Source organism: Sylvia atricapilla, chromosome 3 (assembly GCF_009819655.1).
Source record: "Sylvia atricapilla isolate bSylAtr1 chromosome 3, bSylAtr1.pri, whole genome shotgun sequence".
In the NCBI taxonomy this organism is placed as follows: Eukaryota; Metazoa; Chordata; class Aves; order Passeriformes; family Sylviidae; genus Sylvia; species Sylvia atricapilla.
The window spans coordinates 91,530,777-91,552,361 of record NC_089142.1 but is presented as its reverse complement, the minus strand read 5'-3'; the positions used below and the strand labels follow the sequence as shown (position 1 = coordinate 91,552,361).

General features: G+C 38.8%; 1 protein-coding gene across 3 annotated transcripts in view; it reads left to right on the top strand.

The window, feature by feature from the left end:
- Positions 1-21,585, top strand: part of LPGAT1 (lysophosphatidylglycerol acyltransferase 1) — a 58,772-nt gene that overhangs the window by 24,470 nt on the left and 12,717 nt on the right. For all 3 annotated transcript variants that reach the window (XM_066316150.1, XM_066316151.1, XM_066316152.1), the window contains 4 exons: positions 3,064-3,182; positions 8,220-8,315; positions 10,400-10,673; positions 19,264-19,390. In XM_066316150.1, the coding sequence (XP_066172247.1) occupies positions 3,064-3,182; positions 8,220-8,315; positions 10,400-10,673; positions 19,264-19,390 (616 nt within the window). The remainder of the gene's footprint in view (positions 1-3,063; positions 3,183-8,219; positions 8,316-10,399; positions 10,674-19,263; positions 19,391-21,585) is intronic.

Genomic DNA, 21,585 nt, shown 5'->3' with positions numbered 1-21,585 from the left:
CTCTGGCAGTAGAAGGAAGCTGTGGAGGAAAGTTTGCTGGGTCTTAGGCCCCTGAGTGGCAAATATTTGTCTTTGAGCTGTTTTTTGTCTTCTTACAGTAGAGCAAAGCAGTGCTGTTGGTTCTGCTGCCATGCAGCTGAGGTTTTGATTTCAGTATTTCCAACTGCAGTGGAGCAATGTAATAGTGCAAGTATTTCTTAAAGCAAAAGGCTCTCCTTTGTGTGGAGAGAAAATTGAAGATAAGCATTTATTCCCCCCACTGAATTTAAAGGGACACCATGAATTTAAAATTCTAGAGACTTGAGGGTTTGGTTTTTTTCTTCTTTAAAAAAACTATAGTATGGTTTTTCTGTACACTTCTGTGGTTTGCAGTTCTCTTCTGAATCCAGAAATGCTCTGTGAAGGACTTGCACAAAGTGTTTCTTCTCTCCCTGATAATCAGGTCGATCAATTGGCCGTGAAGCGTTATTAAGCACAAGAGACGGTGTGATTGCCTGAAGAGGGATGACAGAGGGGGAAGAAGCTGCAGGAAGGCCAGCTGATACACTGGGATTTAATAACCCCCTACCTGTCAGCTGAATTGCAGAAGTTGAACTGTTAGCCTGGCTGGTTGATAAGTAAAATCAGTGGAGTAAATCAGTTGAAGAATCAAACTTCATTTTTCTTCACCTTGCATTTGGAGTGAGATCACAGAGCCCACCTTTTCCTTACTTCTCAGCTGAAACCTGTTGGTGCATTGTGAGCTGCTTGTTTATTTTATACCCTCTTGTATTTAACAACAGTAGGTAAAATGGGTAATGAGAGAAGGTTGTTTTTTCCCTGTATTTCTTTGACTGGGCCTGTCTTAAAGTTTCAAAGTCAGACATTAGTCTTCACCTAGTATGTTAAAAGTGTACTTTTTTTATAGTAAATTAAGCTTCATAAGTTCTCCTCTTTAGTTGTTTTCAACTGTATGCTGCTTCTCATGGCTTGTATTTTTCAGTCATGACTTTTATTTTAATCCATTGTAAAGTCAGATCTCTGAATCATTTTTGAAGAGCTTCATTTTAAACTGTTTGCAGTTTAAATTATTAGTATTAAATTGCTATGTTCCAGGGAAATATCTGTAGTAAGGGATTTTCTCTGAGTGATCTACAAATAAAACTGTTTTATTTGGAAACAATTAGCTACTTCTGAGAAATGTGATTTGGTAGATACTTGATATATTTAGTACTTGGGTTTTATTACTTTTGGAAAGCCACATTTCAGTAAGACCATTGTATATTGGCTGCTTAATAGAAACACTGAAGTAATTATTTCCAAGTTGCTATGTGGTTGATTCATTTCCCTTTAAAACAATTCTCATTTCATCTTAGTTTCTTGCTCTGTGGGGTACTGCCATAGTGAGATATGTGAAATACGTGATAAGGAAGGTGCACAGCCAATTACGACTGCCATGGATAAGCATTTTACAACTTCCCTGGAGTTAGAGAGGACATCACAGGGAATTTGCACGTAGTGAGGAGGGATCAACGGGATCTTCCAAGTTCATGCTGAGAAAAATCAGGAAAGATCTGTGCTTAGCTTTCCTGGGGAAAGGAAAGGAGATGGGACATTATAGAATGAGTAGTCCTCTTCACTGTCATATCTCTAGTCTGATTTTATCTGCTTGTGACCAAATGCAGCATTTTATTTTTTATTTTGTATTCAAGTTTAAATTCATTGCTAATTTTGGAGCTGTTATAAAGTAACAAAGTGCCTGTTTTCAGAAGTATGATGCCCTTTGATTTCTTCAGGGACAGGGAAGCTATGCATGGATTATTGCTTCTTGTCTTCAGTGCATAGCCTATTACCTTTGCATCAGTTAAATCATCTATTTAAAGACAGACAGTAAAGTAATTGGCCTGTGCTGAGAGTTTTTCATTGTCTGAAGAGCTTCTAACAGTACAAAAGAGTCAGTAGTGTGGGTGAAATATTTCCTTTGTTGTCAGAACTGAAAAGGATAGCCAGTAGGAATCACTTAAGGTATGAAACAAACACAGAAAAAGTTATATCCTACGTGCATCTCATTCTTCTTTTGGAACTTCATAGAGCTCCTCTCCCTGTCCATCCTTTCCCTTTACCCTGCACTGCAATGTCTGTCCCTCTCACTGAAGAAAGACAGGCTCTACTCACTTGTCTCTTTGCCCCAATAGCAGTATTAGACATGTTCTGGTCTTTAGTTTACAGCACACATTTCCTAATTTCCCATCCTGTGTTCTTTGGGAGGCAGTCTTGTCTTTCTCCACTTAGTTACTTCATGATAATGGAACTATCAATTTTAACCCCTCTTCCTTATCTCAGTGTGGTTTTGATAGTCAGTGTAAGTGTTGGATGATAAACAACTGTGTATCTTCCTTCTGACATCATTCTTGTCACTGGAGCATCTGGTCTCTGGTCTACAAAATACTGACTTAATAGATTCTGTCATTTGAGCAGCGTTTTCTGAAGCCACTTCCTTGCCTATAGCTAACTCGTTTAGATTTGAATGAATGAGTTTGTTTAATGTAGCATTTTAAACCTAGTGATCCAAATACAGATTTTTTTGTTTTGTTTTTACTGGAGTAGAGTAATAATAGTGAGTGTAGAAATGAAAAAGCTTGCTAAGTTTAAAAAAAAAACAACAAAAAAACAAGCCTAGCCAGCAAAACTCACTGTTGACAATATAATTTTCTTTTTAATCTCATGAGGTGAGACAGATGAATATGAAAGCTGGGTCAAAAAGCTTATGTAATTTTCAGACCCTAAATATAGAATGGTGTAATGGCACAAAAAGATCAATCTCTGTGCACATGTTCTGGTATTTTTGTTTTGTTCTTATTCTGCGCATGCAATTTCAAACTAAGCTGGATACCCCCTGCTTGGAAAATTGGTCTTGCTAGTATTCCTGCCTCATGCTATGTGCCAATTTAAATTGACGTGTACCATGTAGGTTTCTTTATGATTGTAGTCTGGGTGTGGGGTCATTTTGCTTTCTTTTGTTGCTAGAAAAATTTCCATGTGCTCATTGTTAAATTTACCTTTTTTTATTTTTATTTTTAATAGTAGTGGAATGGGGTGATGATGTTAAAGCAGTGTCAGAAGATGAAGCCATGGTGCTGGTGAACCACCAAGCGACGGGTGACGTCTGCACTCTGATGATGTGCCTTCAGGATAAAGGCACGGTAGGCTGCATCCGGGACAGGGGGTGGCTGCCGTGTGTGCTGTGTTCCCTCGGGACTGCTCTCTTCCCTGCGTGTCCCTAATGCTCACTTTGGGCTGTTAACCCACCAGATCATCTCAGTAGGGAGCTTTTGGGTTGGATTTGGCCCAGTGGGCCAGCCAGTAGCTTGGAGCAGGTGTAGACCCTGAGTGTTGTCTTTGGAGAGGGTCCAGTGTGAGCTGAGTCACTGTGCATCCAGTCAAGGTTAACGCAGGGGGAAGCAGAGCTCATCATGTACTCAACTTTTTCCTCTCACCTCATGCCCTTGTGCAGCTCAAGCCAAATTTGCTCAGACCAACACAAGCCTAGCTTTCTGGATTATGACTTCATTCCAGCACATAATTTTTCTCTTAAGTTAGAGCAAGCCGTATATGGGATTTTGGTAGGAGTGAGGGCATGCCAAAGTGAAACTACCTAGCTAAGGTCAGAATTGCTTGAGCTCTTATTTCACAAGCCCTTAAGCATTTCTTGGTGAGAAGTGTAACTAATGTCAACTGTTTCTTGCATTGCTGTTCAGAAAATTCTTATATAAGGAGTGGAAACCAGAGTGTAAGATATAAACAGGAGATCAAATTTATGTGCAAATCAAGAAGAAGAGCATGTGTGCATGATTAGGCTTCAAAGAGTGGGAGGCATACCTGTCAAGCTGAAAAAATGCATCAGCTGTATCTTAGTGTTGTCTCCTTTCTTCAAGTGTCTTAGTGTTGCTTCTTGCATCATACCCTGAAGGAACAAGGAAACAACTGCTTTTTGTTGCATCTGTACAATTTGTAACTGGCACTGTTTTTTGTAGTGGAAATTAATATAGTTACTTACGTTTATCAGTGATTTACCATTTTTTAGAAAGTTTTCAAGATCTTGCATGAAAATTCGACTCAAGATGGAGCAGAGACTTTTCTCTCTACTCTAGCCTAGAGCAAGCTGTTTTAAAGGCACTTTCAATTACTTTCATTTCTTTTGGAATGGGGGCAGTTTGGTATATATGGTATATGGTATTCTGTGCTGTACCCTAATGAGTAGAATGACAGAATAAATTCTTAAATCCTTTCACCAAAGTTGTACATAGGACAGTTTTGTGGTGAAGATATGACTGTGAGGGTGTTGTCCTGTGGATACATTTAGCATATTGTCTTGATCACTAGTTTATAGATATAAATCTAAGTCATGTTTATCCCATTTGACCCCATAGCTTAAATGTTTGTCAAGACAGAGTAAGTTGCAGTGGATGCAGGAGATGCTAAAAGTGGAGGAAGGCGTTGAGATTACAAATCATCTTAGCCATGGAAATTACTAAGTTTGCATGTTTTCAGAAAAGCAGAAAATCCCTAAAATCACTCTTTTTTCCCTAATGTAGTTGCAGCCAATTGCTCTTGGAATTACATGTCCAAGCTTAGTATGGCTTTGATATTTTTAGCTAATAAAGAAATAAAACAATATGAGCTTCAACGCGTGCTTGAATTACAGCAAAAGTAGTACAAGTGACTGAAAATAACGAGAAAGATCAGGATAGTTTCTTTGCTAGAACTTGCTGGGTCAGGTGCTTTTAAATAGCGTGCTCCCTGTTTCTAAAGAGAGTTGTCCTTACTTAGTGTGACTGTGAAAGTACTGGAGGAAAAGAAATAAACCTACCTGTTCAGAAATAATGATTATACAGTACGCAAATGCTTAAATTAGTCAGCTTCCCTTAAATTAAGTTTAAACTTAACACGGAGTCCTTCACAAACTTGATAGTCATCTCTCAGCAAGACTGTAATTTTCAAGACTTTTTTTGTTGTTGTTTAGGAGGATTAGGCTTGTGCCTGTCCAGAACTTCTTTTGCTTGCTTTTGTCAGCCAGTACAGACCAAAATATGATGTAATCTGCAAGTGCATAGAGTCTAATGTTGGTTTTAAAAAAATGTTCATTTAAGACATAAGAAGTGTTCAATTTAAAGATATGGATTTTCTATGTAGTGAGGCAAAAACTCGTGAGACAGTCTTGCAACTTGACAGTGTTTCCCAAGGGTGGTGTCAGGAACCATGATGGTATATTTTTTCTAGTATTTCATAAATACCAGTGAGAGTGTAGCCTGTCTGTTTTAAGTAAACTTAATCTCACAAAGCAGTAAGATAAAATACATGTGCTGAGATATTTTTGGTTTTTTAGATTCACTTAAATGAATAAGAAAAAGATGATCTCTTAATAGAGAAATGGAACTTTAGCTAAAAATTAGAATTTTAGTGGGAGGACTTGATTGGCGTTGTTTGATTAATACCTTATACCATAAGCCAAACAGCAAAATTTCAGGTGAATCAGAAGTGACGTTATTATACTTTTATTAAAGTTTAAGAAGTTGTTCCAATTTCTTTGTTAAAGTAAGAGTTTATAAAATTCCATAAGTAAGTTGTGGTCTCATAAATATTGAAGGTTATGTGTTTAACAATAAGAACTAGGTTAAAGTGCTGCTATTACTGCTTTCTGGCTGGATTAGGAGTGATAAATGTGGTTTTTTTTCTGATTTGGAACAGAAAGCAGTGCCAGGAAGGGTGCAGCAGAGGCAAAGGTGGAGCTGGCAGTGGTTTATGTGCAGATTTCAAGTCGTGCTTTCTCAGGTTTCATTGTTTAGTTAGAGGTGCTTGAAAGATGAAAGTCAGTCTGTCCAGGTCACTTTGTTGTGAAATCTGTGGAGACTGGAGTGAAAGTGGGGCTGTGAACAGGAGGCACCTAGGTTTTTTTAAAATAGTTGGTAAAAGGTTTTTCTAGCTTCTGAACATACTTAACCAGGAAGCATGAAGGCGAAAGCATCTGAAGTGGCATCCAAAAGTTCTTTGAAGCCATCAAGAGTTATGAATTTGTGTTCAAAACACTTCTGAATGTCTTTGAATGTCCGTAAAATTCAAGTGATAAGAGGCTCATCTCATAAGTGTTGTTTCATTCCTGAGGGTGCTAAATAGAGGAGTCACTACATAGAAGAATTTTCAACAAAATTTTGCAGTGTCCTCTATTGTGCCCTTGGTAGCAGAATGAAATGAATATCTATTAATCTTGTTTGCGTTTTGACTGCAGACAAGATAACTGTGTCCTGTTCTTTGAACTGCTTTTTTTGATTTGGTATGTTAGTATGTATATATATTAATTCATACATAAAAATACTTTATCTTTGTACTTCTTACCATTGCCTAGGCTTACAGGCAGATTTATGATCACTGGGCTCTGAAGTGTGTCTCTTTGTAGCCCACACACAGCAGACTGTGCGTGTCTTAGTTATAATTTGCATGTCACACTTACCTTTGACCAAATCTCATCACTCCTCATAAAGACTGAGGAAGCTCAGGGATGCTAGTTAGAAGCCCTGTGTCACCTGAAACAGAGTGAGATGGACTTCACACTCTGAAGAGCAGTGATCAACTTGCAAGATAAATCTAGCATTATCTAAAGAAAAAGACAGTACCAAGTGGTATGGTAGGGGAGAAGCAGTAGAACTGCTGGGCAAGAGTTCCTCATCCAGGATTGCCAAAGAACATCTGGGACCAGTGTTAACTCCTCAAAAGACACATTTTCTTTCCAGCAAAGCAAAGTATTAATCTTGCTTATCTCCTCCAGTAAAATAGATTATGTTGGTTTAACAACTTCTTGATACAATACAACAATAGTTGTCAAAATGCTGAAGTAGTAGATGAACACTGGTAGGCCTGAGTACTCCTGCAGGCTAAATCATGATTAGGTGTTTTTATCAAAGGATGTGGTTCCCTACACCAGCCTGTCACCTCTGGGTGATGTGTGGGCATGGGCTCACTGTGGTGCCTTGAAGAGCAGTAACACCTCTGAGTGATGCTTTTTTTAGCTCTTGTCCTTAGGGCACACCTTTTCACCTTTTCTTTCTTGGTTTTTTTTTTTGTTGTTGGTTTTTTTTTTTTTTTTTTTTTTTTTTTTTTTTTTTTTGTTGTTTTTTTTCCATAAAGCTTTTTAATTTACTGAAATGGAAGGAATGTTAATGTCTGGAGAGAAGAATTTGGCTTTAAGATCCTCACTTCTGTTTAACACAGGCCTGGAAGATAGCTGTAGGATAAATGATTTCACCAATATTAATCCCAAGTAAGGAATTGTATCTAGGAACTCATTTTTCTTTTGTCACTCACAAATACATAGTGTGCCTTTGGATATGTGGCATCCAATGAGGAACACTACTGGCAGACAGGAAGGGGCACTAGCATGTTATCTTTATTTCTTGGGCTGCTTTCCTTTGCGTTTGCCTCAAAGTGCGTGAGAAAGGTGCAAAGCAGAAGATGCTTGAACGATCATCTGACCACTAGAGAAATGTCACAGTCCTTCATATTCTTTTTTGATAGTGGTAAATGGAAGAGTACTGTCTTACATGACTTCAGGTTCACTGAGCTTGCATCAGTTGTGATGTGGCTTCATAACACAGGGAAAAGGCAGCCTAGCCTATGATTTGGAGCATGTCAGAGACACTGGATTTTCCAGTTTGGGAGAACCACTTCCTACCCCTCTCAAAAACTTACTTGTAGGAGAGATAGAGGAAAAAGACCTTGTGAGAAAAGAAGCTTTTCCCTTCTCTTGTTTACTTTGTTGGGAGTAATTCTATTTTAAATCCCAAAGGACTGAACAGGTAAAGTTACTGCCCTCACTGTCCTGTAAGAAGTGATGGTCAAGTGCATCAGTTCAGCCTCTGTTTTTTGCCTTCCCACTGTGCTGCTTGACTGGGATGAGCAGCAGGATTTGACTGAATTCCCAGGGATACATGTGGCTGCTCTGCCATGGCTAATATTGTAGAACTGTATATTACATAACAGAAATGCAGCTATTTAATCCTACTCTTAAGGGAGAAGCATAGCACCTGTGCTGCTTTATATTTTGGGCAAAAAGGACCTTATCCGATTTATTTGCTAGTTTTATTGCTTTTGTAAGAGTGGCAAAAAATGTGACCAGTATATACATAATTCATAATTCTCTGCACTTGATAATTCACTCATTTTTAAAATTTATTTTTACTTTTCAGGTTGTCCGTCAGATGATGTGGCTGATGGATCATATTTTTAAGTATACAAACTTTGGCATTGTGTCTCTAATCCATGGAGACTTCTTTATAAGACAGGTAAATGGAAACACCTAACAGTGCTTTGATTTATCCTTATATGTTGTATTATCACCTCCTGATTGGTTTGCATTATGAGGTAGCTATGCTGTAAAGTGTATATTTGGAGAGATCTTTGTTCTGAAACTACTTTATTTTTGAAGCTGTTTTTATTATTTGCATAACACACAAATTATTATGGAATCCAGTTATGAGGGGAGCCTATTATAAGAGAGGTGTACTAGCAAAATACGTGGGCAGTCCTTTTTATCTGTTTCTGAGCACACCTCTCATCTTTCTTCAGTGACCTTGAAGCCATGCAGAGAGTCTGTCTGGTTAGGTCACTCCTCTGACTGCAGAGTTTCAAATGAGGAAAGGCAGGACCATTCCTTTTGATGGTGACGTAGTAGTGGGTCAATTTAAGGTGGTGATGGACCTGTGTAAATAGTAATTAATTGATTCTTGAAAGTTAATTATTATTTGAGCCTTAAGAAAGAATACCTTTTGAGCTCAGCATCTCAGATATTAATGAGTGAGACCCTCAGATTTTTTCATACAGTTTTGGGTAGTTTTTTGTTGTTTGGTGGCTGTTGATCAAACTGCTCTCAAAGTAGAAACTCACGAGGTCGATGAAAAGCATGAGCCTGTTTCCAGTTATGTCAACTGCGGTATCCATCATACATGTTTCTTCCTTTCCTTTTTGCTTTGTCTGGACATAAAATGGGTGGAGAGACAGAGAGAATTAATGAATTTTCACACTGCAGAGAAGAAACTAATTTACTCAGAATTAAATAAAGAAATGCCTAATCACAGCAGTACACAGCTGAAGTGAGATTTCTTACTAATACTAGAGGCATAGTTAGAAAACCTTAGGCAAAATTAGATAAAACAAAGGTCTCTAGAGGCACACAGCTGTGTGTTGTAAGAGGATGGATGGAAGGAACAGGGTTAGATGCTTTGTAAAATTTAAATCTGTTCCAATAGGTAGAATTTACAATGTGCACGTTTTGAGGTATGCAGGGCTGTCACCTTGAAGGCTGTGATTTCTTATGGTGGGGTTGCAATTCCAGTCACAAACCCAAGACATCACTGAGCTGCAAAAACTAAGGCTTTTCCTCATTTTTGTGAAGTGGCTGACATAGACAACATCACAGATATAATGACCTCATTGTGAGTATAAAGATAAGCCAGTTGAAAATAAAATGTTTCTAGGCTGTTAGCCTTTGCGTATGGCCAAATACTTCATGTGAGAGAGTAATGGTCTTTTGCCTAACTCCAGAAAGGCTCTAGTAGTATTTGGATGGTTATTTTTCACTGCTCCTTTTCTTAACTACTGTGCTTTCCTGGAGTCCTGTGGTCTGGTAAGAAAGGACTGGCTCATCTGAGGACTCTCTATTGCTTTATAATTGCGTTAATATAAGCAAGCAGAGCCATTTTCTACTAGTTGGAAGTAAATTGCAATTGTGAGACTTAAATGTGAGACATTCACAAAACTCACGTTTACTAAAATATTGTCTTTCATTCAACCCCACCACTTCCCTCTTCCTTCCTGTGACTGAAAAAACCCAACTAACCACCAAATGGTGCAATGTTTGTGGCATTTTTGTTGACATTTCAGAGGGTTAAAACCACCTCTGCTGAGGAGAGCTTTCATTTTGCCCTCCTGTGTCTTTTGAGTGATTTGACAAAGTCACTTTGGAGCACTCAAAAATGCTAATTAATGTAAAGAGGTTCCTCTGAAAACTTTGGTAGCTTGTGCATGCAGAGATGAGAAGAGGAAAGATTGTTCCTGAAGATACTTCTGCAGTAATTAAGGATGTATCTTAGCGTTTTTAAGTGAAGAAGTTGTCCTAATGCACCAAAGAGGAGAAATTGGTGAGCCAGTGGAGCAGATCTGAGTGAGCTCTGTGGTTCTGCTGTGGTAACCCAGCTGAGACACGGTCTGTAGGCTTCCAGTAGGTATTCTGAGGAGAACATTGCTTTTTATTGTATCAGGGCCTCATTTTTATCTCTGAACAGAGAGAAACCATAGAAATACAATAATTATGTCTGGTATTATCTGTTTTAAACAGTCATTTTATTTAGATAATGTTTTATCCTTACAGGGGAAAGCACACCGTGACCAGCAGCTTGTGTTACTCAAAGATCATCTAGAAAAATATTACTGGAGCCGCAATCGGAAATGGATTGTTTTATTTCCAGAGGGTGGCTTTCTTAGGAAAAGAAGAGAAACAAGCCAGGCATTTGCCAAGAAAAACAATTTGCCTTTTCTTAAACATGTCACCCTGCCAAGACTTGGGGCAACACAAGTGATTCTGAAAACGCTTGTAGCGCCGCAAGAAAATGGAACTCCATCAGGTGGAGATGCTGTGAGAAAAGGTAAAGATCACTTCACTCTATGAGTATAAAGCAAATTCAGTAGGAAATATCTGAATTAAGAAAAACATTGTGTAGAACTGGTCTGTTTAAATATCAAGTACATTTCTAATGTATTTGATCTAAATGTTTTCATAATTAGTTTTAGTTCTACTAACTTTATTTTTGATGTTGAGACCAAAAAAACCACCGTAGTTTCAATTTGATTTAGTCTGTGGTATGGCTGCACGAGTGTTTGGCTTGGCTCACGTGATGGGTGAAGCAGATACTGCAGTAGACACCCAAAGTGAGCTAGAAGGTGATCTACTTTAAGCAAGATTGATGGTTTGCACTGTTTTGTGACAGCATGGAACTATAGTAATAGCATTTCTAGACTATGCTAGCTGCATCCATGTATTTTTATTCCAGGCTTTAAAAGTTTCTTTGCATCCCCTGCTGTATATTTTAGTCCTCTTCTTGAACTATTTTCCATTGAGTTCCAGTTCTTCTATTCTGTACAGATCTCTGTGTTGCCTGTCCCCATTGTTGCTGGAGTTACCTGTCACTGATCACTAGACGTGAAGGATTGTTTTGGCTGTCTTGTCAGAAGAGTTACGAAAGAATAAGAGTATTCCTGCAGCATTATGGTTCTGGGATGCCTGGGCTATAGGGGAGGGTATAGCTGGGGTATAAATAATGCCTGTAGTTATGGGATGTGGTGCTTTAGTCTCTCCATGTTTAAAATCAACTTCTTGGCATGTTCAAGAGCAGGGTTAGCTCTTTCTTAGCTTCCTTGTGGATTTCTGTTACTTATTATAGGAACAATGGATTGGGAGGTTGTGGTAGTTTGCTATTGATGGGTGGTGCTGCTGTTTCCACAGCCAAATTTAGATGATCATTTAGCAATTTGAAACAAAGGTCCTTACTAATGAAGCCACATATGCAGAGGACTTTGAATTATTTTCTGTCTGAAATTCAAATCTCAGGGTTAGCGAGAATCCCTGTACAGAAATTGTTTCCAGATTTTTAGTTTTGAAGTTACTCTTGTCAACATAGGAAATAAATTGAGATGATGTTCTTGCAGAAGTGGAGGTAGGATTTAAAATGAGCTGAGAAGTCAAGCTGTGGAAAGCATTAGAGTGTTTCCTGTCAGGCTACATTCAGAAAAGAAAGGCTGAAGAAAGCTCTTGTTGTAAAACATTTTAGGTTTAAAAGAGAGGAACTGAATACTCCAGTTCTTGTTAAAAAGTCTGGGGTTTTTTGAGAAGTTTGGCCTGTTTCTGCTCTATTTCTTGCTATCTCAAAAAGGTGTGGAGAAGTTCCCCAAATTAATTGCAAGTTGTCTGGTTCTAGAGGGAGACCAAAAGTGCTTGTTAAATGCCAGTTTTATATTTTCCTATTCTTAGGTTGCTATCAACTTAGCTGAACATCAAACCTGGCTTTCTCTCTTTTTTTTTTTCCCCCTCTTTGAATGGCATCATTCAGACTCTAGAGAAATGAGCATTTGATAGTAGTTGACCTAACTGGGTACTAAAATATAGGAATTCTGTCAGAAATAAAATGGAACCATATTGTCCATCCTACTCAAGAAAGGATAATTGGGCAAAAATAGGAATGAAATGTGTGGGTTTAGCTGTCACTCTTTCATAGTAATGGACTTGAAAATGTACTAAAAAAGGATGAAAAAGAAAAGCAAAAGTAAATTTTACATGCAAGAAAAAAGTAGTATTTGATACATAGTGACACTGAGGTATTTTATGTCTTCTCTTCTTTTGAGCTCACAATAATGTTCCTAGCATTATTAGCATTTCTAGTTCTTGATTTGTATCTTGTATAAAAGATTCTTCCTCTAATGTGTTGCTTTCTGAATGCTTTTATTGGTCTCTTACCATATCTGAAAATGGTCAGTTGAATGAAATAATATAGTTGTAGAACTTGCTATGGTTATAATAGAAAGTTAGAAGTCTAACAAAGTTAGTGAATATCTTTATTTTTAATGTCTTCTATCTTTTCCCTTTTTTAATCACATGAAAAACTCATGTCAGTGAAATCATGCTTCCCTCCTGTTCAAGTGACCATTGTTGAGCTGTGGGTGTAGTGCATAGAGTAAAGGTTTTGCCAGTGGCCTGCATAGAGACTGCCTGTAAACCTTTTGTACATTATAACTCTGCTCCTTTGCTTGGGAAGTGGTTTCTTTATCAGAAATATCACACTTGAACTTCATGGTTTGCTGGACACGTTTTTCATCTGCAGCACGTCTTGTGCTCTGTGCTGTCTTAACAATGTTCCTGGACTCCTGGGTTGCCAAATTATTCAGCTTACTATATTCAGCTTTCTACTCCATTATTTATTATTCTTGTCTTTTTGTTTCCACCAAGCTTTATTGATACTCATGGGAATTCGCCTTCCTCTCCCACATGATTTTAGTTAAATTGGTTTATAGATGAAAAGAGTTCTCATCAAAAATTATGTCCCCTTCCCGCTGAGTTTCCTGGGTAGCTATTTTAATGTTGAGTCATGATACACAGTTCTGTTCTTGACTGCTGTCATTTTATTAGTACTTAATTCATTTTAAATGATCCTTGTAGCTTTTATACCGTTGTAAATTAGATGCCATTCTGCTTTCTCAGCTGGAGTGATGTGTAAAACTGGGTGAAGGAAGAAAAGATGACAAAGGCAACTATAATAAAAGATGATTTATCCTTATTCTACTGTTACCACAGTTTGACACAAACCAAGTCAGATACAGTTGTTTGATTGTGTCATGCCCCAGCTCCTCAGCCCAGCTGGCTTTTGTTTGTCACATGTCACTGAAGCTGTGGCCTTCAAGTCCTAGTTGAAGAATTGGGCTAATTGTAGCTCAGTGCTGCATCATCTGTTCTGCTGTAAGGTCTCTAATCTGATTTATGGTATCCCTTTGGTAGAGGTGGGTTTATGTTGGGAAGTGCAAGGTTCAGTAACCCCCCCCTCACCCCCTCCCAAAAAATTCATTAGTATTAATTATGATACTAGTATTCTTAATATCCAATCCCATTTTCAGTTCCTTTTTATACTAGTAATGGACTTCCCACAGTTTAGTAGCTGATTCTTCCTCTGTCCCTGAGGTAGATGATTAATACTGTTTGATAATTCTTGTACTTAAACTGATCAGTTCTTCATCAGTGGCTTTTCCAGGACAAGCAGCTTCTATTGTCTTAATTTTTTCCTCTTACTAGTTTTCTTTCATATTTAAAAACCCAAGTACCAGCCTTCATCAGAGTGAATTTTAACTTATTGCTGGTAAATACTAAATTAAGTTACTGAAATGCTTGTTGCATTTGCTGCCTTTTGAAAGTCTTGTTTAATCTAACAAAATCATGTAATTGTATTCCTAAAATAATAGAAGGATGGAATAAACATAGGAAAGGTAGTACAATCATCTGACAGCATGATCACTGTTGAAGCTAAATAATGCAGAGAATGTAGCTAAATGGTGTCTGTCCCTGAAAAGAGAGTTTAAGGTACTTCTGGTGTCTGATGAAAGCCTCCAGATGGGCCAGTGCTGCTGCCAGCACCTGCATTCCAGAAGGCGATTTTAGTGCAGAAAAGAAATATGGGCAGAATAAAAATACTTGATGAAGAGCCATCATCACCCTAACCCTGTAGTGACCCAGGTGTATGTTTGCAGGGGTATTTTACAGTTTTTCGATTTTTTTTTAGCACAGTACTTGGTCTTCAGCATGGTTGCAAATACACTGTTTCTTCAATTGGTAAGAATTGATTTTATGAGTTTTAGAACTGTCAAAATATTCTGAATGCCAAAAGCTGACAATTCAAAGGAGTTCGGAGCTATTGTTCTTCAAAGATGCACATTCTAGAGCTTATTTTTGATCAAACTTGGTCTAGTGTGGGGTTTTTTTTAATTCTGTTTTATTTTACCATGCAGCAATTTTTTGTCTGGTAAGAGGTTGCTATAAGCTTAGTTAGAGCCGTACTGAAATCTTACCTTCCACTTCTCAAATGCAGCAGAATACATTCAGTTCTGATGCTGTTTCTCAGAGAAAGTAAATTTTCACTTCTGCAGGGTTGTACATTGAACTTCATAATTGATTTTTTTAAAAAAAATCGAACTTTTTGATTCACTGTTATGAGGAATATGAGTTGAATAACATCTGAGAAAGCTTTTGATGGTTGCTTTTTCTTCCCTCTGGAAAAAGGCTTCTTGTTTTGTTCCAGGTGGTTTGTTGCATCAAGATCTTGGAATGATGAGTGGGATGTTCAGTCTGAGAGTTAATCTTGAGAGAAGAAAGTTAATTCTGAGGTCAGTGATCCAGCTGATCACACAAGGACAAGTAGAGAACAAGGGACAAGTTACAAGAATGGGTTGCTGTGCAGGGAGAGGCAACAGCCTCTTTGGCTGCGTTCAGAGTGGTGTAAGTGCTCAGGAAACCACACCTGAATACTCGTGGACGCTGGCAAATTCTTTTTCAAGTTCAAGCTGCAGCCCTCAGGTCCACACCTGGCTGGTGCATTCTTTCCCACTCTGAGTCCAGTCTGGCAGTGTGATCCAGAGCTTGGTTGGAGGCAAGCTTTCCTGCTGAAATCTGTTTGTTCTTTTTCTCAGTGGCAAACACTGACAGTCTGCTGGTGGGTTTGAGGGGTTCTGTACATCATCTGATCTGGTGTTTAGCATGAGTTGAGCCCAGGAAATAACAACCACAGGGAGGACAAAGAAGGGGAATGAAGAGGAGACCTGAACCATCATCAGTTTGTGATTGTAGGCTGTCAAGTATCTGCTGTGAAAGGACTTCAGAGGATGACAGCTCCAGTGCCTTGAAGACTCTGATGAAGAATTGCTTCTTGAGTAAATTGGGAGCAACTTAATATCACTGAATCCACAGTGAAGAAAATAGTTGTGAAGATTTGCCTCTGCTGCTGATTTGGAAAAGAATCCAAAATCCCAAACAACAAACAAGTTAGGAAGCTGTTTAAATTTTATTTTTGATTTTTTTTTTTTTTTTTTTGTCTAGGCCAGAAAGCTGCTGTTCCACATAATTGTTCAGTTTTGTCTTAGCACTCATAAGGCAAGTATGTACCATTCACACTAAGGTGCATCATTGCTGCATGGTTTGAGTGCTGTTGAGTAGGGCAGGTGCCTGTGAGCATGTTCAAAATGTTTATGTGCTACTTAAAAAGAATCAGTTAACATTTTCAAGCAGTTTGAGAAATCTGTATCTTGAACCTGTGCTGGACGTGGCAAGCAGACTGACACCACAGAAGAGAAACCAGTGCTTGGAGAGATCAGCTGAAGTACAGACTCTGCAGCAGCTTCTGCTGCTGGAGTCTCTGACAGTCAGGCTGCTCAGTCTTTCAACAAGTACTAGAAATGAAAGATAAGAGTGCCTTTTAATGGTAGGTAGAAAGTTGGAAGAGTTTGGCTGTCAGAAAGGTATGGCTGAGTTGGCCAAGCCAAGCTGGAAGAGAGGAGTTAGTGAGCACAGGTATCTGCAGCTCACTGATTTCTCAGGTACAGATGCCAGACCTGAGATTCAGACCATGTTCTAACTAATGTATCAGTCTTTGGTTTGAGCTCCTCTTAATGTGCCTCATTTAAAGAATAGTAGGGTTTATTCTTTATCAGAGGTCTGCTTACACCTGAAAGCAGCATCCTTTGTGTTTTGTGCAGTTCTCAGTCTCTTTTCCAGTTTCGGGGTCTGTCAAAGCTCCCTGGCTTTAAAATAAATTTGCTTATGAGCAGGTTGCAACACAGTATAACCACCACCCCACCCCCCGCAAAAAAAAAAAAAAAAAAAAAAAAAAAAAAAAAAGGCCAGCAAGATGTATTTCAAAATTAATTTTCCTAAATCCTTGGTGATGTAGGCTTTTTTGGCAGTCACATATCTTGGATGATTATGTAAGGCTTATTTTAAACCAGAGCATGCACAAATACTGTGATTTGAGAGCACGTGGAGGTAGCTGCACTAACACCTGCTTGCTCTAAAAGGAGGTCTGTAGAGGATGATGTGACTGTAAAAATTCTTTTTTTCCTGGCCTGGCGTTTCTCTTGGGCTTCTGTATTGTTTTCCCCACCCTTCTCTGAAAAGGGTTAGAGGTGAGTTTGGAGCTGGACTAAGGAATTCAGTGCTGCAGCAGCTCTCTCCACTAAAGCAGAAGGTAGGAAATCAGCACAGCAGAGAACTGCAGGAGTTTTCCCTTAATTAAGTGCAAACCATTATCCACTGACAGAACAGCTTTAAATACGGCTAAATATTGAATAAATGATTTTGAAACACTTTACTGTAAATAATAAGAAAATGTGTCCATATTCATCTGGCACTTTTTAATTGCAATTAATGATCTTTGTTGCTTACTCACTTAGGCAATTTCACTTTGGCAATTTACTTGTTTTTATCCATTCTTGCTTTACATCTGGGAAAATAATAACTTGAATGACTTTGTTTCAAAATCTGTTTCTAAATTAATACTTCTGTTGATTTAATATTAATTTCATATTGGCTCTTCTCTGATTCATTGCTACTTTTAAAATGAAGCACTCTGTAGTTAGTGCTTTTCTTAAGAGAGACTTGACAAGCACTCTGTCATGATGCTGGCAAGCCTGCAGCCTCCAGTTCTCATTTCGCATGTCTGTCAGGGGTTGAAAATACTGCATTTCCAGAAGGTAACACTGAATGTTTCAGCTTGACCTATGCAGCTTGCCCTGCGTCACATTTTGGGATAGGATGTTTCATGCTGCTTAAGAACTCATAATCTCAATTTTAGGAAATGCTGTCTAGCCCTGTTGGAGTAGTGCATTTGTAACGAAGCAGTACAACTCTGCTGATGGGCAGACACCAAGAAAACACTGCTTGTAAAAATAATTGATAGATACATGTGATAGCATTGCTGTAATTTTCTTTTCACACTTAATTAAATTAAATGCCAACTAAATGAAATGAAATGCAGGTAGAAACTTGAACGCCAGTCCTTGCATGTACATTCTAGCTGGAGTCAGTAACTGTGGCCTTCAGGGTGCTGATCAGACTGAGTGCTGCAGATGTCTTTAGGTGTGTGGTAGATCTTCTGTAAAATTAGAGTTGCTACTCTGGGCGAGGTCACACATCTGTTTAGCCCAAAGTCTTGTCCATGACTCCAGGTGGATTACTGAGGAAGAGTGTGAACATAGCAAACAAGCATCATATTTCTTCCACATGCTCTCCAAGCTTCTGACAGTTTCCTGTCAGTGGTGGGTTTCTGCCTGGTTAGTTAACCCTCCATGTACTTACTCAGTTTCCTCTTGATCCCAGCTCTTGGCATCCTTGACATCCTTTAGCAAGAGATGGGGGGGTTCCCCCCTCCCTGCTTCTGCACAAAGAATCAGTTTTCTGTCTGCTGTGAAAACTTTTCCTCTTGGCTGAGTTTTGAGTGTCTGTTCTTGCATTGGGAAGGATGGTGAACAGTCAATCCCCGTACATGTTCTTGGTGCTGACAGTGTTCTTGTCAACCTCTGTTACATTTCTTTTGTGGCTTTCTCAGCTGCAGGCTTGAAGAGTATTGTACTTTGTACTGAAAGCTAACACTCCTTACATGCTCTTGCCCATGGGTGTCTGTTTCTGATAGTCAGCTTTTTAAATCCTTAAAGATCCTGCCTGATGTGGTGTGAGCATATTGTTGTACTGGTGTCTCGAGCAGTAAGTGAGCATTATTCTGCTGGTCTGGCCATAATGTGACCTCAAACACAAGACAGCTCCAGAAGAGAGAGAAAATTGACAGGCTAAACCCAAAGTGCCATCTTGGCAGTGTGCCCGCCCTTCTTGGTTTGCTCTACAGATCTGCTGCTCTCTCTCTTAGCAGACCTGTGAATTGAAGACCTGCCAGAGAGGGGTCATGGCTAGGTTGATTTATGACCTGGACTGTTGCTGGTTGTAACCTATATTCAGATTTTATAGGTTATTATGTAGTCATGGAATATTCTGAGTTGGAAGGGACCTTCCAAGATTTGATTCTCTTGACTCATCTTAATAGCAAATACTTCCACCTCCTCTGATCCTTTCTCAGTTTCTAAGTGAGCTGAGCAGCATGTGAACATGTACTGCTGTCAGTCTCTCCTGGAACCTTGTGGGTGCAGTATCTTCCCCACTGAAAACTGACCAGCTTCTGTTCTTGCTTTCTTACCCTGAGTATTACCCTAAAAGTGGTGTTTTTCCTCTTCATCCTGCAACTCATATTTTTAAAACCTTTGAGGGATCTTCATGGCTGCTGCTCCATCAGTGATCTTTTAGAAAGGCCCAGGTGTAAATGTGCTTGAAGTGGAGACCAAGAAGCTTAGATGTTTATTTTGGGATTTTTCCTTTCGGTGAATGGGGGGAAGCACCTGACCTTGGGACCAAGATATCCTGTGACTGTACTCAAACCTGGTGAGTGAACATGTTCTATTCTGCTTACCACAGTATCTAAGAATAGCAGAAATAACCATGAAATAAAATCTAGGTCTAGCTGAAGTCTGCAAGAGTATTTCTGTGCTCTGTAATGAAATCTGGATTTGATTTTTGATGGTCTTTCTTGTGCCTCATATCTCATGAAGTAATATAAAAATTGAATAACTCTCAAATAAGTGGAATTCTCTTTTTGTTCCTAGAGAGCAAATCCAAAGGCCTCCAGTGGGTGATAGATACAACCATTGCATATCCCAAAGCTGAACCTATAGACATCCAAACCTGGATTCTTGGCTACCGACAACCAACAGTGACACATGTACATTACAGGTAGGAAATAAAGCTGCTCCTCCTACACTGAACTCTAGTATTCACAAATCAGTCATACATTTCAGGATAGGGGAAATCAGTAGCAGTAGTGGGAGTAGGTTTTTTGTGTCTCACATGGGTGGCAACTCATATTTTTTAAACACAATACATATTTTTTTAAAAAGTTCAGGAACTGTTCTGTATCTTAGGACAGACACTTAAGTTTTGGACTAATGTCCCATGGCCTTTAATTTTAAGGTGCTGGTGAACCCAGCTTGAATTTTTTTAATTTTGTTTTTTTAGTAATGACAACTGATTAAAAATCACTGTTGTTAAATAAACAAATTTCCTAATAAAATACTATATTTAACTTTCTGACAAAGAAATGTCAGCTTTTTCACTCAAAGAATGGTTCAAGTAGTTGAGCAAAGCAGCTGGAAAAAGCAGCTGAAAAAAGTTGCAACTCTCATTGACCGCTAGGATGCGAGACTTTTAAAACTTTTCTCCTCAGCAGTTTTTTGTCTCAAGACCTAAACTGATAGAGAGACAAGTTGCATTCTGCTTTTACAGTGAATTGCAAGTCTGAAATCTCCAGGACTATTTTAACACTTTTCCTATACTAAATAAGCTGTTGCATTTTATCCTAAAATCACATTATTTTGTCTTACTCCCTCTTGATGATTTGGAGAGCTTTTAGACTTTTACAGAAAGCTTTGAAGTATCCTTGTGTCGATCCCCTGGGTGGCAGTTTAAGTGGGAATGACCTTCTCCATCATCACTGCTGTGTCAGTGTTGTCTGATGCGGAGTACAGGTTGCTGGAGCTCCTTTCCACAGCTGTGTTTAAATCTGTCCTTACTTTTTATAGAAAGCTGCCTTCCAAGTTGCCCTGAAGGTGAACATACTTACACCCGAATTTATATAAGATAGCATTATATCTGTTGTGCTTTATTCAGGTCACCTTAGTGCTCTCTCAGATCTCTGGGATAATTACAAGTTGAATGTATTTAGAATTCTTCTGCAAAGTATTTCCAAAAATACTTTATTTAAAAACAACAGTAAGTTAACATAAGTTAAATCCATTTCCTGCTTCTAAATGTATATTTACACCTATTTTTGATCACAAACATAAATATGATGCAACCTTTTTTGCATTGAACTTGAATGTTTGAGTTCTTGTAGTACTGAAATTCTAAGAAAAATACTTGATTTTTTTTGTTTGGGGTTGGTTGGTTTGTTTGTTTTTTGGTTTTGTGTAAGTTTGTTATTTTCTTCCAGAGGGTCTAAGTCACTGGTTTAGACAGGGGCAAGCCTCTCTGTTTGACTACTTTATGTATGTTTTTAATAACCTCTATTTGTCATGGCTGATCCTGTAAAAAGAGTTGAAGTGTGTCCCAAGTGGAAAGTCACACAGCAGCTCGCCCCCACCGAGCACAGCGTGTGATGGCTCTGAAATGAGACCAGAGTGTCTTGGGTTTGGCTGGGAGTTGCCTGACTTCCAGTCCTGGCAGTTATTGAGGCACATGGCCCCTACACTGTGAGGTGGGTGCAGGTCGGCAGGCACATGGATGTCCTCTGAACAATTTTCTGTAAATGTACATCAAGTCTGTCTGCTACTGAAATGCTATTGAAATGCTATTATACCTCATTGTCCTGCATTTAGCGCAATAAAATCTGGCTCATTTTTTTTGTAATTTGGAATGTCTTGGGAGACAAGATTTGAAATAAATTGTAAGGGTAATTTTTAAATAACTGGGAAGAGGGCACAGCAGTTTCTTGTGTCATTTCTTTTAATTGAGTTATGGGGGGTGGAAAAAAGCACCCCTTTGGAAAAAGCAGATAGTTTTGTCCAGATGCCATCTGTGCTGTATGAAAGAAGAATCAGGATTTAAACATGCTTATTCCCTTTTAGAGTAATCCAGAGTGAGGTATTGATATATGACAGCAGTGGGAGAAAAAAGGAACATTTTCTGTACCACTCAAACTGGAGCAGAAGAGACTGCAGAACTGCTTTTGTTCTGGTGGCTCAGTCAGTCCCTTCTGCTGTGCCCCTTGATCACCACCTGTCTCTTTCTGCGTTACAGACTTTCAAATCTGATGGTTTCCTTTTCTCATACCGTGGGCCTTTGCTGCAGGATTATTTCTTTTTCATCCTGCGCAGGGAGTAACAGAAGAGAACACAGCAAGGAGCCTTATGTTACCATTTTTAGGTGTATTT